The sequence below is a fragment of the Elgaria multicarinata genome, chromosome 4 (assembly GCF_023053635.1).
Source record: "Elgaria multicarinata webbii isolate HBS135686 ecotype San Diego chromosome 4, rElgMul1.1.pri, whole genome shotgun sequence".
NCBI classification, from domain to species: domain Eukaryota; kingdom Metazoa; phylum Chordata; class Lepidosauria; order Squamata; family Anguidae; genus Elgaria; species Elgaria multicarinata.
In genome coordinates this window covers 50936622-50954549 of record NC_086174.1, presented here as the reverse complement: position 1 = coordinate 50954549, position 17928 = coordinate 50936622, and the positions used below count along the sequence as shown (strand labels likewise).

The window sequence follows — 17928 nt, the reverse complement described above, 5'->3', positions numbered from 1 at the left end:
AGAATGTTTTGCAATAGGGAACTGTATGCAGCCCAGCTACTCAACTATTAGGGCTACGATTGTAATGGAGAACAAGTCTAAAATGATATGGGTCTTTTTCCATCTCTCCATAACACATCAGATGACTAAAGGAAGGGTGGGCAACTGGTTGCCCTGCAGATATTTTGGTCTAAAATTCCCATCAGCCTCACCATTGGCTTTGCTGCCTAGGGCTCATGGGAGTTGTAGGCCAAAATATCTGGAGGGCCACAAGTTGTCACACTGCAACATGGGTCACAAGTCATGTATGGGCTGCTGTGATGCAGCTCCAGATACTTTGTTGTTGAAGATTGCCACTAGTAGATCCAATCTCATAACTCCTCTTCCACTAATATCTTTAATGGTGGAATTTATGAAGATCTATCTGCATTCTTTATCCCTTGGAGTTTCCTTTTCATGTCCCTGTTTTATTTAGAGTTAACATGCATTTCAGCATTGAATAGGAAAGCTTCTCAGAAAGCTCTTCTATGAATGGATGTATAAGAACAAGTTGGAATATATTTCCTTATAAATTCTCAAATTTGTTGGGCAGTTTTTGAAATCCACCATTGTAAGAGAGAACACTTTGATCCTTTTAATTACATTAGCACAATAAAACCACCCATGAATTTGTGAGTGCAGGCATACAGACTTCTATCAATGTCTCCTACTTTCAGCATGGTTAAATTCTAGCTACATAAGGACAGCAAAAACAGAACAGAGCAAAACAACAAGAGCATTATGCCTTTTGAAAGAGGTTTACCTTCAATGCACTGAGAACAGCAGTAAAAATATTAAGCTGCACAGCTTGCTGACGAACACCTTTTGCCTGCTTGACGCATTCTGCAAAATGATCCAACATCTGTAGCCTGCAAATAAAAAATATTGTGAAGGAAATGTTCTTCAAAGGATAGAGACAAGGAGACTAGAATACTTCGGAGGTAATGACTGCCAGATGCCTCTGTGTGGCAAAAGGACTGTGCCACAATGTGAAGAAATATAACTAGAATTGTCTTAAAGGTAGTACTAAATAACCCTCAAGCAACATTTGTTTCCGAGCTGTTTGCTTGTCTAACAGGGTCATCTCACGAAATCACCCAGCAAGCTACTGGAGTTGCAGCTGCTACACAGAGGCTCCATAACTAGGCTGGACAATAAGTGCCCTGGTTCTGTAGTGGAAAAGTTGTCTAACTTTAAGCTTTTGCTTCTGAGAAAATATGCATATTGGCAAATCTATTTCTTCTCATATCTAATACATATTACATTACAAAAGCTGTAGATCACATTATCTTTCATTTGCAAAAGTGATGTGGGTTATGAAAATTAGTTTTAAACCCATTTCTAGCCACGTACAAATATATCAGTAGGATAGTAAGCAGGCATAGGTTTTAACTTCAAGCATTGTATAATACAGATTACAGGCCTTTACAAAAGAGAATTTGTATATTTTGAAAAATGACCAAGATGTGGAAACATTTGTCAATAGGTCTCTTTTAAACAGGATTCTCATTTTGATATTGTGGAATTAAAGAACACCGTAATGAAGCATTCAAGCATGAGCTTTTGCTATAAACAGACCTGTGTTTGTAGGAAACATGAGGGAAAACCACTCCAAAGAGAGCAACCGAAGCATCAATTACAGATACTCCCAAAGGAAGAGGACCAGGAACAGCTTCACCAGCAGGGATGCGCAAGTAAATGGAAGACGGGTCATGTTCTAGAGCACCGCTTCCGGAGGCACTGTTTGGCTGGAGCTGCAAAGCGTCAGAACATTTGGAAGATGACAGAGCTGTATCTTTCACTCCCTAATATTTATTTATTTATTTATTTATTTAATTACATTTATATACCGCCCCACAGCCGAAGCTCTCTGGGCGGTTTACAACATTTAAAAATAGTAAACATTAAAAGTATACAATTTAAAAACACACACACACACACACACACACATAAAAAACAGTATAAAAACAACAGTATCCATTTAAAAACAACAATTGTGGGGTCCATTAAAAACAAACTAACGTTGTTAAATGCTGTTAAAATGCTGTTAAAAATGCCTGGGAGAAGAGAAAAGTCTTGACCTGGCGCCGAAAAGATAACAATGTTGGCGTGTGTAATATTACACACTGACTAAAGAAACGCTACCTCAGCCAAAAGAACAATTATTTCCAAATTATTCTTGTTCAAAGGCACCAATACAACTGTAGCTTACAAAGTACCAAGTAACTGAATGAATTAACAAAATTTACCTGACCGTAGTACAAGTGTCTTCATTATTTAAAGTACTGTGTTAAACTATATAGCATGGATTCTAATGTGTAGGTTTGTGCACGGAAGAAGATTCCATTCAGAGCTGGAAGTTAGGATCCAAGCCTATCTGTATTGTAAAAGTCAATTGGTGCTATTTGAGTTCAACCATGCGATTACTAGGATTGCATGAAATTCGTAAGGTACAAAATTGCCAGAAGTGCAATTTCAGACCAGATAGTCTGACACAGCGTTTCTGTCTTGAAGTATGGGGAGGAAGCACCACAACGGTCCTATTAGATTCCTAGTGAAAAAACCAGAGCAGCAATTTCAGTAGCACCTAACGAATGGAGCGCTCATTTTCATATTTTTGTATGAACCTCCAACCAACGTTTTGTTTATTGTGTGAATTGATGTTCTTATTGTCAGCTAAGTCTGAGGCCTGATGTCTGACAGAAAAGAAGGATGTAGGGATTTAAAATAGTGTGGCTTAACCAATGGCTCTGTATGGGATGAGTCACATGGGTAGCAAGAGAAGTCAATAGTATCTATCAGCCTTTAATGAATAAATATGGTTTATTAGTTCACAACCTCCACGACAAAGGTCTGCGAACATACTCCTCTATGGAGACAATCTGCTAGAAACAGAAACAAGGTGTTTCCAGCTTTCCCTCAAATCCAGGCTGCTCTTAATAGAACACATGTGGGACTAGAAACAAAATGTTACAGTGTATCACCACACCTTTGGAGGAGTGCTCCTGTTCAGGACTCAACTCCAGCCAGCCTGATTTCCTAACATTTTCCCCTCAGTTTGAGGGCCCAGGACTGGGGGCTGGCTCTGCTAGGCTGCTCCTGCCATCCTGCAAGAGGCAGCATCTTAAAACTCTGAAGGAAAAGGGGAGAGGGGGAAGCTACCACTGTTGCTGTAGCAGGCACCATTTCCAAACATTAAAGTGGGGAAAAAGAAAAGGAAGACTCAGGAAACCTCCAACACAGTACGCGCGCCCTCAATAGTCTTCCCAGCTAAAAGCAATTGAAACAGCCACCCCAAATTCATCAACCGTGAATCAGGTGGAAAACTGGGGTTGCCACTTCATCTAAGCCTTATTTTATTTCCTCAGGCAGAAGTGAGAGCTGCCCAAAGAAATCAAAGGAGAAATCCAGGATTTCTGTGATTGGGCAACAGTCAGGGCTAACTACTGTTAGGCACTCAATCATCTAAGTTCACTATTAGTGATGATGGAGTCTAATCCATCCTCCTGAATTTAGGAATCTGCAAAACTAAGCAGTCCTACTAATAACAGGGTTTGAGAAAGAGACTTGGGGGGTGGGAAGCTTTGATACCTGATCTTCAATTGATTTATGGTCTGTTTCCTGTAGCCAGGAGCCAAGAAGAACACTGTCATCATAATGGCAAAGTGATCTAAGGAGGGATGTAGTAGTATTAGCTGAGTTGTCTGTCAAAGTAAATTCCGCTACTAGCTCCCGAAGAAGTGCATTGAATGATCCTAAAGTAAAAGAATTGGAAGAAAAAAATAGAAAAATAAAGCTCATAACGAGTATGTTAATCAACAAACATTATATGAAGCAAACACAGATCTAAAACAGGGATGATGTGGTACAGGAAGGCTAGCTCTAGTATGATCTCTGAAAGGTACAGCTCATGGCAATCCCATATTCATCTACCTGAAAAGCCAGTTCCAGGCAGATGAAAGCCCGTTGTGTCCTGTGCAATTGAAAGCACTGAAAGAGCACATCTGATCCCCAAAAAGCTGGACATGCTGCTTTGACAGAAAGCAAAACATGGCTGATTGAGCTACTCTCATCATAGGCACATGGCAAGTTAAATGGAAGAGGGAGCCATGCTATTTTTTTTTTGTACTTTAATGATACAAAGCCAGACTGAATAATCAGAAAAGGAAGACAAACCAGAATGCAAAGAGACCCATGTGCACATGCAAAGCGCTTTTATATGTAGAGGTGCCACTTTTGCCTGTGGGTGCAGCCTTCGTATTTATTTATGTATTACATTTTTATACCACCCAATAGCCGAAGCTCTCTAGGCGGTTCACAAAAATTAAAACCATTAAGAACACAATAAAACATTCAACAATCTAAAGACCCAAATACAAAATACAATATAAAAAGCTGATGAAATGCTAGTCTCTAGTCTCTAATCTTTAGAGCAGCTTTTCAAAAGGCACAGGGAGCTACGACTGGATGGGTAAGGTTGAGAAGCGCTAATGCAGATGAAGCTGACTTTGTATGACAACTTCCTTACTTGCAAACTAATTTAATCCTGATCTCCATAAATCCAGTTCAATGTTTTGTATTTTTCTTCTCATAGATCATTTACTGAATATATTGAACACACTGACATTAACCATGCACCAAAATTCTTCGACAACTTATTTGTATACTATTATTAGAACAGGACATAATTTTGGGCCACATTACTGAAACTCGACTATCGCCACAGCCCCACTGATTAGGCTTCTCCTGGGAGAGACTGAAGATCTCCATGTGGTCAGGCTTGAAAACCAACATTTCCACCACACAAACCCCCAAACCATCTCCTGATAACTCCTACATGGAGAAGCTGACGCAAGAAACAGGTTCTCAAGACTCAGCAGGCAACCAGTTAAAACACAAAGAGACTTGATTCAACCCTCGCTACAATAGGTTGAAAGGAGGTAGTAAAGCTCTTACCCAGCTTCTTCCATTCAAGAGGAAAATATCAGAAAGTAGTGAAATCTGTTCCAACTAGATCATTTGGACCGCGATTGGGAGATGGCTAATACCACTCATGAGATACCACTTAGTAACATGGAATTCAGGTGCTTCTCCTCCCAAACTGGAGTGGTCTATAGGGGGAAAGTCCCAGAGCATACCTGACCCACTAGCTCTGGGGAGTCCTCTGGGGGGCACATCCTTCCCCTGCTGCCACAGCTGCTTGGTGGGCTGGGGGAGTGAGATTCTTCAGAGAAACAGGGCACACGATCAAGGCACGCCTTGTTTCTCAGCAGGATTGCTGGGAATCTGGTGGTGCAGCAGCAGTGGGGGGTACATTGAGGAGGCAGGGAACCCAGTGGGGGTCTACAAAATTCCCCCTGTGGGGTCTCCATGCAACCTGTAGGCCGGATGTTTCCCAACCTTGGTATACAGATTTATTTCTCATCTTTATAGTCCAATCTTAGCAATATTTAGGGTCTCCTACGTTTACTTGTATTTTTAGAGGGAGTTGTGGTGGTGGTAGTGAGAGTGCACGTGGAACAGTGTGTTTCTGCTTGTTTACTGTTCTGGTGTGGGGGACACACACATTTGTTTCTAGAAATGCTGCTAATTTCACTACTGCTCTTAAAACAAAGTAACCAATAGTGCCAATCCCACATATGGAAACAAGTATTAAGACCAATGTAAGGTATTTGGAGCCAAGTATTAAGAACAGTATGAACAATGAACGTAATTTACCTTCATATGTTTTTGGTGGTAACAATGCCAAGATGTCATAAAGTCTTAACCGGACCATTGCTGCACTAGCCTTCAGATGAGCTCCATGGGCTTTAATTACAGAGGGAATACTACAGTGTTAAAAAAAGAGAGACAATAATTAGTAAAACGGCTGGCACAATATATATTTTTCTTTGATTCAGGGCCGCATTCCCTTGGAGGCCAATCTCTTGAAAGCCAAATGCCAGCAGTGGGCAGGAGGACCAGAGCCACCCCCCCCCACTCTCTTTCTCTCTCTTAAGAATCTCAAGAGAGAGAGGGGCAATGTCAAGGGTAGTTACGATCTTAAGTTAAGATCACTGCCAACCCACTCACTCACTCACTTCTCTTTCTCATACTAAGACACACTCCATCCACACACATATACCATCTGCTAAGGGAAGGTGCTTGAAGGAACAGGAGTTTCTGGGAGGACATATACAATAACCCACCCACCCCTGCAGTATATACTGGGATACCAATAACAAATATAAAGAAGGCTTCTAAGTTTTCAAACTGTTAACTGTAAAATTTGCTCTAACAGAGGTGCATTTTCACATAATGCATTAAATTAGGCCTGCACAACTGTTATCCAGCAACCCCACATGCAGACCACCAGCCATATAATTTGGCTATCTGGTGGTGAATAATCATCCCAAGAGGTTGATCAGTGGGCTGTCAGGCATAGCTGGTGAACTATACCAAGTTCAGTGGGTCACAAGACATACAGGTCTGTCTTAAATGCTGTCAGAAGCAATGACACACACTGAGTCACTATAGGATATGCAGATAAATTGATGTATAAATTAAAGAAAATAGGCTATGAAATTAGGGCATTGTTTCAGGTGCCATAAGAGCTACAACCTTGGAGGTGAAAAGCCCTGCTTGGATCTTCACCCCGGCCCCTTCCCAGCTGCCACAGAAAGCTCTGCGGAGGTTCCTCTTCGAAAGTCATGACCACAGACAAGAAAAAAGGGGATGTCCCAGAGGGCAGGGAAGGGAGGGAGGGAGGAGAAGCCAGGATATGCTCTATTCTGTGCCTCTCCAGCCCTGAACCTGCCGCTGCTAGCAGGATTCCACTAGAAAGGCTCAGAGGCTGGTCTAGTGGTGGTGGGGGAGTTAAAAGGAGGACAGAGAAAGAAAATCACCTTTGTTGCTCCTCCTGCCCCGGTAGCAGCAACCCAGCAAGGCAAAGGAATCTCAGAAGCCTCCACTATTGGAACTTTCTATCTAGTGGGTGGCAACTCAATAGGGTTGCACCCTTAAACTCTTAGAAGCTGATGTGCCCAAATTCATTTTGATATTTAATTAAATCATTTTGAAATGAGAACCTGTCTTGCTATTCCTTGTCTGTGCGGTTGTGCTGATAAGAACATAAAAAATGCCAGGCTGGATCAGACCAAGGGTCCATCTAGTCCAGCATTCTGTTCATGCAGTGGCCAACCAGCTGTCGACCAGGGACCAACAAAGCAGGACATGGTGCAACAGCACCCTCCCACCTATTTTGCCCAGCAACTGGTGTACACAGGCTTACTGCCTTGAATACTAGAGGTGACATACAACCATCAGGGCTAGTAGCCACTGATAGATGACAGATGATTTTGAAAGGAAAAACTGCTCCGGGACCTAAGAAATCATACTTACTGAGACATCATTGTCATAGCACATTCTATAGGGGTCATCAGTTTTCGGATAACATCTTCTGTTAGAAGTTCAGGACAGTGAGCAACAAAACTCCTCATAGCTAATAATAAAAATGAATTAGTCAGACTTTAACTGTGCAAATGAAGGCATACCAGCTCTTTAAAAAGCAATGAGATTCAAATGCTGGTGCAACGGTCAGGCCTTTCCCTACCCAAAATGTGATTCAACTGACAATTTAATTAGGAAATTGAAAAGCTAGGAAAAGAAGTTCAAAATATGAAAATTACATAGAAAGAAAGGGCATGTCATCTTACACACACCCTAGCCTACTGAGCAGGTGCAGGATTCTGCACTCAAACTATAGTTTCCCACAAAAAGAGAAAGAGGTTAGACGTCTTCACAGAAAGAGTAGCAAAATCAAAGGCAGAGTGATCAAGTGAGTAAACAGAATACACTACAGCAGGGGTGGCCAATCTGGTGCCTTTCAGATGTTTAGAACTACAACTCCCACCATTCCCCAGTCAGCATAGTCCAGGACTATGGCAACTGTAATCCAACATATCTGGGGCTGAGAGCTAGGTTGTCTACTTCTGTACTAGAGTCTAGAGGTCTTTACAGATCCCAACCCAATTGCAACAATTAATGGTGGTAAAGCTGCAATCCCGGCTGCTTTGGGGTCGCTGGGGAAGGGAGAAGGCCGCAGCCTTCTCTCCAGCCCAGTGACTCTGACACAATCACTTGGTTAACTTTGATCTCTGATAAAATATCAGAAATAAGGGAAGAGAAAAGGAAGTGAGAGGCAATGCCCCTATGATGGAAGATGTAGGGGGACCTGGTGGGTCAGAAGAAATGGCTTTGTGGGCTGCAGGGCTTATTTCTGAGAAAATATGCACACAACTGGGCTGTACATTCACCAGTACTTTTTATTCCAACGCCTGTTGCAGATGTTCCAGCTTTTCTTTTACTTTCTATCCAGGGATCAAAACTTTCAACCATATTCATTATCCATTCATGTCCTCTGTTCCCCATCTCTCATCACTACCTGAATTATTTTGTGTATTAAATAATTACTGTTTAAATCATGATAGAACTCAGCGCATCTTGCAAGGTTCCCCTCCCTTTCATCCCCACAACAATACTGTGAGGTAGCTTAGGCTGAAAGATTGTGACTAAGCCCATGGTCACCTGCACTAGTGGAGATTTGAACCTCCATCTTTCCAGTCTTAGTCCAGCCCTCTAAGTGTGATTTTGCAGGTAAAACAGACTGAAACTTAATGGGACCATTCCAGTGCTCAGCCTTTGAGGTGCTTACCACAGAGAGCTCCTGCACGTCCTTCCAACGTTACTTGCCATGTAAAAGAATCTCCACGAGCTTTCTCTGCTTCCAGCTCCTTGAGGGAACGGGGGAACACATTTCGCCACAGCAACAACATTTTGGGGAGATGGTAACGAACAACTGAAGGACCTAGCAAGGAAACAAATTACAGTAAAGTTTAACAATTCTCAACAAATCAAAACAACAAACAGCGTTTCTGCATGCCAGTCTTCCTTTAGCCCCCGATGCACGCCACTTGGGCAATGTTTAATTGGAAAAGAAAGGCAGCCAACCAATAAATAAATATATTTTGCAAATTACTGTACAAGGAGAGTTAATAATAAAGATCAATGCAGTCAATGCATTTGATGACCTACAATACAGAAATATTTGTATTTTATTTATTTATTTATTGCATTTCTATACCGCCCAATAGCCGGAGCTCTCTGGGCGGTTCACACTACATTAGGGATGGGGAACTGGTGGCCCTCCAGCCAATAGTGAGGGATGATACAATACATAGGGTAAACATGCAAACATTGACCCTGTTCAGATGACATAAGCCACAGTGGTTAAGCATTTTTGTGCTAAACATTATGGCTTATCATGTCATGTGAATCATGATTTAGCATGTCGTGTAAACCATTCCTAACCATGTTGGCTTCATAATCATGGTTTAAACACATTCACTAACAATTTGTTGCAAAAGAGTTAGAGGCCTAACCCTGGCTTAGCATGTTGTCTGAACAGGTCCATTGCAGAGCAATTGTCTGAGTTTGCGTGACACTGTAAAAATAATCTGGATTTAGGGACAGGCATTGATAAGACTATTGCAGTTTCCTTGCATTAGAAAAGTTTCCACAATTTGCGTTGTGTATAGGGAGGTTCTGCTCTTGTTTCTTTATTTAAAAAATTAAATGCCCCACTGAGTGTAGTATTTAAATGAGATTGTCTGGATTTAAAAGCACAGTTCCACCCCAAGGCTTATAACCTAAAACAACAGACATGAGACACAAGAAGAGAATTTTGCTTTTTCCTAAACCACCTCCCACTCCTGGCTACTTTAGTATAACATGAAACTGGAGAGACAAGGATATGATTACTTACTGTAATTTCTATTTTCTATCAAAACTCTACTTCAGCACACATGTTTATTTAGATTTGTTTTCTGGAAGGCTTAAGACAATGTTAAAGTGCTGGCTAACATTTATGTATCATAATCTGCACTGGTGTTTAACCACATTAAGAAGTTTTACTGCCAAAGACAAATCAGACAAGCTTACCCGGGGGCGAGGAAGGACTGCACTACTACACAGTGAAAAAGGCTGTCAGTTTTACATACCTAAAGTCATTAGAGCACCAAGCAAAAGCCATCCAGCCTGGGTTCGCTGTAAGGACAATCTGCTGTTTTGAGCAGCAGTTCGTAAGAGATCCTCAGCAATACTAACAACCATCTGAAAACAAAGGGAGGAGATAATGTTATGTAATAAAATGTTACGTAATAAAATCTATGAGCTAGTTTAGCACAGGACAGAAGATTAGTTGAAAAGGCAAAATTTCTTTGATAGGATTTGCATTATCACTTACTTTTAACTTCAAAGTAAACTTCCTTTATTTCTGCCCCCCTGTCTGGATAGTAAGATGAGGAAGCCAGCCTGAGGAGGGGCCAGGAAGCAGCCCAAGACTCAACAGGAGATGTCAAGGCAGGGGGACATGGGCCCTAACGGGCTTGCAAAGCAGTGTGCACAGAAGAACGAGGAAAGGGTTAATAGAGGAATCGAGCCAAGATGAGGGTGGAGGCAGAATACAAGGGGAAAGATGGAGAAGAGCAGGGAGAAGGATGTTGAGAAGGACCCAATGGAAAGGGAGCAAGAGCAGGATGGACCATGTGCCTAGAAGTGGCACAACTGATGCAGAAGGCCAGTGCTAGCTGGGCCCAAAGAAGGAACCAAAAGTTGTGAGAGTAGAAGTGGTACAAACACTATCTCCTTTGGGATCCCCAGGTGGCAACATATACAGCAGTTTATAGCTAAAAGCCTTGGCGGGGAGGAGGGGGCGCAATTCAGGGTTATAAGGGACAATTGTGCAATCAGAGACAAGAGTGAAGTTAACTCAAACCCAGTTTATACTACAACACAATAAAGTACAGTTATGTTAGAAGTGTGTCAAGGTTAGTGATATTTATTGCTGGGCTATCCTACTATGGAGCCCTATGGCACAGTGCTTTCCCCAGGAAGCTACATTCTGACACACTAACCAAAATCTTTACCAGATGATAAAAATGGGTGTAGTCCTTCTTAGTGACTACACCTTGTTACAGGGCTGTGAACACACAGATTTTCTCAAATAAAATGCCTTTGTCATTTATTGAGTATAATAATAATAATCATAATCATAATCATAATAATAATAATAATAATAATAATAATAATAATTTATTTCTTACCCGCCTCTCCAACTGGATCCAATTATCTTGTGGAAGCATGTTATCTAACTAGGCTGGCACACACTGCTTTATTGCCTTATCAGTTACACCTTATTAACACAGAACACTTATAAAACGGTAACAGAAAATAATAGTTTTTAAATATTTCCACAGGAAATTATCTGTATTTACAATAACGTTACCAAGGAATGTAGCACATATACTGCTTGAGGCCAAGCTACCTGAAAAAACCACCTTTCCCCACATGAGCCTGTCCAGGTTTTAAGATCTCTGGGAGAGGCACTTTCTCTTGGTACTGCAGCCCTCCAGAGGCAAGTTTGACGGCCACTCAAGAATGTGCCTTTTAGCTGCTGCTCCCAGGCTGTGGAACTCTCCACTAATGGACGCCAGATTGGCTCTCTTTCCGTTGTCTTGCTGGCAGGCAAAGATATTTTTATTCATACAGGCCTTTGGCATGTAAGCTGGTTTCTTGAGTTGGGTGCTGTGTTTTATTCTGTTATTTGTTTTATAATTGTGTTTTCTTATTGTTTTAATCAAGTTTTTTATTTTATTTTATTAAGATCCTATGGTGTAAGCTGCCTTGAGTACCATGTTCTTAGTAGAATGGTGGGATACAAACCATAAATAAATAAACAAACACTATTTAAAGCAGAAATATTCAATTTTGGTTGTGATCCAAAGAAGCTGTACAAGTTGGTAAATGCTAATCAAGAGTGAAGCCAAAGTATTCGTTATCCATTGCCAAAGACACGAGCTCCTATTCAGGTTTAAAGGTAGCTTGGCTGTTGTTGCTGCTGCAGTAAACATTGTCCAAACCTGTTACAGCTGCATATACAATTCCTGCCTGATTAGGTGTTTGGTGTACTTACCTTAAAGCGTAAGTCCCTCTTTAGTATAGTAAAACAACAACAAACAAACGGAGATGGGGTGAGAAAAGAACAACACTTCCACAAAAGGTGGTAATAACCTCTACCTTAGGTCTCATTCAAAAGAATTTGACGATTCATAGAAGGCAGTTATTAACAATGACTATATGCAACATCCGAGTTCAGAGGAAATATGATGCTAATTACCAGCTGCTGGGGAAGACAGGCAGGAGAAGGCTATTGTCATCAAGTCTTGCTTGTGGGATTCTCTGGTTGCTCTCTGTGAGAAGTAGGATGCTGGACAAAATAGACCTTTGGTATGATCCAGCATATGTTCCCATGTCTGTGTGTGCGTACAGCTTCTTTAGACCACAACCTTTATCAATGTTCAAACTGCTAATGTTACTCTCAGGCAGATGCCTTTCACCACACAAAGGACAAAACCATGTTCTAAAACATTCACCGTCTCACCTTTCCTTTTGCATGGGGAATACCTAGAGGACACTGATGGACTCCGCCTAACAAAGCTGCCATTGCAAAACTGTAACCGCTAACAGCTTCAGGCGAGGTCTTCAGATTGTTGAGCCTTTCTGCACACCGGTCCAAGAACGGGGTCAATTGGAAAGGCAAGGCCACGGCTACGCAGCGCAAGCACCACGCGGCAGCAAGTCGAGCAGCCATACTTGGATGAAGAAGAACTGAAGTAACTGTCTCAAGCAAGCCTGAAAGCAACAAGACAACAGTAGAATATTAAGAGGCAGTCACCAGGAAGAAATGCACACTCGAAACCATCCTGTTATTGCTTATAGTAGCCTGGTAAGCTGTCTAAATCCTGCTCAAAGAGATGAGATTTAAAACTTCAGTTTTGCTTTTTAAATTCTGTTATTTTTATTGCAACAAAACTGTGACGAGGCTGTGCCCTTCAACACTCCCCAAACTCCAAATTTAGGTTCTCAGATAAATTCAGTCTTGAGAATTCCCTGCTCAGAGAGACCTGCCTTTCCAGATGGACATCCACCACAGCGTGAAGAGTTTCCATTTTAGGAAGGGTTTTGGTTCTTAGCGATTTCAGTGAACTGCTGTTCTTATGGTTTTATCTTTCTAGTTTTCTCTCTCTTTTACTCAACGACATTTTTGTGTATTATCTTGATCATATTTTATTATGTATTTTTAGCTATATCAAATGTACCTCTTTTCTTTGTTAGCCACCTTGAACATTTTGGAAAGGTGGGATATAAATAAATAAAATAAATGAAACTATATTGACTACTTGGTGAAAAGTTGTCAGTATGTATACTTTATTAGGCTGTTTATTTAATCATTATGGGTGCAAAGTAGAGAAATCTAGAATTGCTTACATCCCGTTTGAAATCAATGGCACTTAAACATTTTTTTTCTAGATTACAGCTATACATGCTTTGCTGGGTTTGTCTTTCATGCCAGGAGTATATAGTAGATGGTCTAGTGAGAAGAAGTTGATACTGATCTTACAACCCAATCCAATACATGTCTACACAGAAGTAAGCCTCAATGAATTCAATGGGGGTTACTTCTACGTAAGTGTGTATACCATTGCTGTCTTAATGACTTACCTATAGAAGGTTCTTGTATAAGAGGAGATGCAGTGGCATTCAGGCTCTGAACTAAGCTCCCAAGCTCTTGAAGGGCACAAACCATCACGTGCTGGCTGGCAGCAACGTCAGCTGCTCCCGATTTGTTTTCAATATTAGCATCATTCACAACTGCTTCTGCCAAAGGGGGGGGGGGGGAGAGTGGGAGAAGAGAGAGAAGTCCAACATTGTACTAATGTGGAGATGTATTGAGAATACAAGTGAGAAGACAGTAGAAATTGGAGAGTTATTGTAGCATAGTGGCTAAGAAACAGAGCTGTATGTACTTGACTTTTAAAGATTCTTTATCGTTATACCCTACAACAGTCAACCCTTACAGAATAGAGTTTTTTTTTTAGTACACATTAACATCTTTTGCTGGCAACCCACATTAAAGCTGCTTTTCCATCATAAATGTTTTATGTTTAATTACAGGTGATCTATTTGTTGGATAACTTCTCAAGGAGTAATAGGGGGAGGGAATTATGAAATGTGGCATTGTTTTTGTTTTTCCACTATGGAAACCTGGCATGTTCTTTTTTTAAAGCCATAACAGAGAGAGGTCTGAAAACTAAAAGGTAGAAAACTTACATCTTAAATACGCTAAAGGATGAATTAGAATGTCCCAGAGAAAAATTATATAGTAACACTGAATTATCATATTAACATGCAACATCTTAAAATTAACAATGGCCGTGATCTACCCTTAACTAGAAAATATGTTGGTCTAACAGAAAAGTATTACAATTCTTGTTTTTGCTCTGTTGCATATCTTTCTTTCATTCCCAAATTGTAAATCTCATGCATGTTGCTTGCAAACAGAATATATCAAAAGGGTGGGTATTACAAGAACAAACAAAAGCTTCATTTCCCTAACCTATGGGGCCCCTATATCTTTACAGTGTAGCATCTCGAAAGAGAATGTGGTGGCTTAAATGCTGAATAGTTCCACATTGCTTCAAACCTCAGTGAACACCTCATCACCATGTTGTGGGCAAATCCTGTTAACTAAGCAGTAGTTTCGTATTCATACTCAGTTCAGACAACACGTTAATCAACGCAGTGTGAAAACTGCACTCAACGGTTCAGTTTTTAGGGGGTACTCCTCACACAATATGTTCTAACTTCACTGTTGCGTGACTGTGGGCTGCAGTGGAGTTGAGTAAAATCCATCGCATTGTTTGAATGACAGTTCCTCCAACCTCTCTCCTCCCCCAGTTTTCTTGATGGTATCCCATCAGCCACTGCTGCAAAAAAACAATCCCGGCGGCTCTCCTAGAGCGACACTCTCTCCTTTTGCCACTCTTGCCAAAGAATTCTGTAGGCAGTGGGAAAAGGCAACGCAACAGAAAACTCCACAGAGCCCGCCACACAACTGTTGTGCAGGAACTCTCCTCTGCATAGCATGGATATTCTGCATGGAGTGTTTTCCCAAAAAAACTACACCATTGCATGGAGTTTTCCCACCAGACAACACATTTCTCCAAACCCATTGTTGAGAAACGTGTTGTCTGAACTAAGCCATATACTCCCTGTATTCTATGGACATTTACTGCCATAGAATAATGTAGAAACCGCCATTTATAATCAGGACTACACCAAATATCTGATCACCATATTTGAAAATTCTTGCATCACTATTACTGATTCTCTCTCTTACCTACTGCCTTCATCTGTTTACCAATAGCCTGGCAGATATCTTTGGCAGCTGCAATCTGTGCCTTCTCCCCCAATAAACTTCCAACAGTTGCTCTGAGGATAAAAGAGACACATCTTCGAGAGTACACAGCTTCTACATGAGTCTGAGTCGCACGAGGATGAGACACTAGATCCAGCACATGCGACAAGAATGTAGCAAAATTGCGCTCCAGCCACTGACCTCCTAGTGTTGTGACAAAGACAACGTAGGCCTGCAAATTCAAAATGCATACATTACTACCACAAAAATGGAGGATATATTCACATTTCTGTAATGGGGTGAAATAACAAAGGGAGACCATAAAGAGAAAGATTAAATGACCCATGCTGCATGAAATTTCAAAGGAAGACAAAGTTACTTTAGGTTTGGATTCACGTTTTTGGCTTAGCATATTCAATGAATTATAAACAATGCCACATGAGCAGATACTTGTGAATGGGAATTCCCAACCTCCTCCTCAACACTACAACCCTATGCACCCCTTTAAAATGCTACCCTAAGGGTTGGGGGATTGCCAGTAGAGGCATGGGATGTGGTAGCCAAAAATCGGGTGGAGGCAACTTGGGGTTCATGGGATTTGTGCTGCTATTTAAACAAGCAAAGCATCTGCATTACAGGATTGTTTCAGGGTGAATGAAAGGGGGGAAAGCACCTTTCCCCCTTCTGACTCTTCAGAACTGCATGTCCAGCCACTATACAGCTATAAAATACATGGAGCTCGGACTGGCTGCTCCAAAGCAAAGCCCTCTAGTACTATCGCAACACTGGAAGCTGCTTTATACCAGGCCACATAAACCCAGTATTACCTAAGCTGCCTAATCGCAGCTCTCCAGGGTCTCAGACAGAGGTTTTTCAAATCACCTGTTACCACCCACTAGAGGATAAGGCAGCTCTAGTGGGTGGGGGGAAATGGTATCCTCTGTAAGGCCCAAACATTGCTACAAGGTTCTTGGTTTAGGCTAGCTGGGCACACTCCACTTAGAGGTTGGGCTTACAACATTTTGTTGCAAGTACCACTTGCTTTCTTATTTTTATCTTTTTATTTAAACAACCTATTATGACTAGGATTTAAAGAGCTATTTCAGGAATGTCAAAGCTATGGGCATGCCCAGTGGGATTTTAAACTTGTTTTCTTTGAACAGCTGATACCCATGCCACATTAAACTGCTACTGAAAATTTCAAAAGAAGCTTTCACTTGGAATAGGGGCTACTATTCAAAGAATACACCCACCCTCCCCTGAGACACACATAATCTCTTGCACAGTTCTTTGGATTCCATTCTATATTTAGTTAGAATTGTAATAAACATTGAAAAGTAAAGAGTGAAAAATGATTTCATGTTTATGACATGCTTAATCAATAGATAAGAATGTCACAAAATGATCCATTTCTAGAAAGCTATGAAATAAGTTATTTGAGCACTTCTTGCCTAGGCAGAGATAAAAGCGAGCTATCTACACTGTGAAAATAATTTAAGAGTAAAGCAAATCTTTTTTACCTGTGTAACTCCAACTCGCACTTCTCGATTGACAGATCCTCCCACTTTTAACATTTCACCACCACTTTTTAGGAATCCAGACCCACCTCGCAGAAAACCAGTGGCCATTAGTTCTAAGACCTCTTCCAGTGTAGCTCGCTTTACATTCTGGCGCATCACTTCAAGGGAAAAAATAATGTAATCGATTTTTTTACTGGATATTTTAAAACAAAATTTTAATATTGAGTTGACTCATGCTGTATCTGAGCTTTTGGTAAGTAGTATGTCTTGCTACAGTAACAAATATAATACTTGGTACAGCTTCCAACCATGAAATAAACGCAAAGGGTAGTATCCAATGGGGATGTTGCACTCCTGCAAATTCTGTTGCGCAAGCAGGGCTCACTGCTTGCTCAATGAGGATTTAGCACTTCATAAAGCAAGTCCCCAAACAAGCAGATATCCATTGTGCGAGCTCTGCTGACCTGCCCCATTCCAGAAATGAAGATGTCTGCTTGTTTCTGGTTCCCATGCAAAGCAGTGCACCCTTGTTAGGCAAGCGGTGGGCCCCACCAGCGATTGGCAGCAATGGATACTCTCCAAAGTCTTCAGAAGATTTCAAACAATTGCAGTACTAACTCACAAAGAATTTCTGACTCATTTCATGGAATCCAATCTTATTGATTAGAGCAAACTCTACCTTTGTAGATAAATGATTTAACTCTGGCTAACTGTACAAATATAGAATGCAAAGATCCCTCTAACGCTATTCTACAATTTAGAATTACACAAATAGTCAGCTTATATGACTGTACATTGCTATGAAATCAAATCACAGAATAATAATTACATATTATTATGTAATATAATAATACATATACAACTAAATCTTTACTACCTGCAGCTTGCTTTGGTATCAATGCTGTAGCCATAACTGTCCCCAAAAGTTTGGATACTGCAACTCGTACACCATAATTTGAGTTTTCCAGAGCCTTAAAACACAGAGTTGCTACATTTTCTAGTTCTGCAGTCCACATAAACACAGCTTCATTTTGTAGTTCCAGTAGGCACTATAAGAAAAAAATATGCCAAGAACTGTTAATACTTTTACAATGT

At 40.9% G+C, this 17928-nt stretch overlaps 1 protein-coding gene across 2 annotated transcripts in view; it reads right to left on the bottom strand.

The window, feature by feature from the left end:
• HEATR5B (HEAT repeat containing 5B) overlaps nucleotides 1–17928 on the bottom strand; it is a 53663-nt gene that overhangs the window by 26544 nt on the left and 9191 nt on the right. For both annotated transcript variants that reach the window (XM_063124267.1, XM_063124269.1), the window contains exons 6-17: nucleotides 17711–17882; nucleotides 16834–16991; nucleotides 15296–15545; nucleotides 13618–13773; nucleotides 12497–12747; nucleotides 10056–10167; nucleotides 8711–8863; nucleotides 7399–7498; nucleotides 5737–5846; nucleotides 3610–3773; nucleotides 1597–1772; nucleotides 782–887 (exon numbers count right to left, since the gene is read on the bottom strand). In XM_063124267.1, the coding sequence (XP_062980337.1) occupies nucleotides 782–887; nucleotides 1597–1772; nucleotides 3610–3773; nucleotides 5737–5846; nucleotides 7399–7498; nucleotides 8711–8863; nucleotides 10056–10167; nucleotides 12497–12747; nucleotides 13618–13773; nucleotides 15296–15545; nucleotides 16834–16991; nucleotides 17711–17882 (1908 nt within the window). The remainder of the gene's footprint in view (nucleotides 1–781; nucleotides 888–1596; nucleotides 1773–3609; nucleotides 3774–5736; nucleotides 5847–7398; nucleotides 7499–8710; nucleotides 8864–10055; nucleotides 10168–12496; nucleotides 12748–13617; nucleotides 13774–15295; nucleotides 15546–16833; nucleotides 16992–17710; nucleotides 17883–17928) is intronic.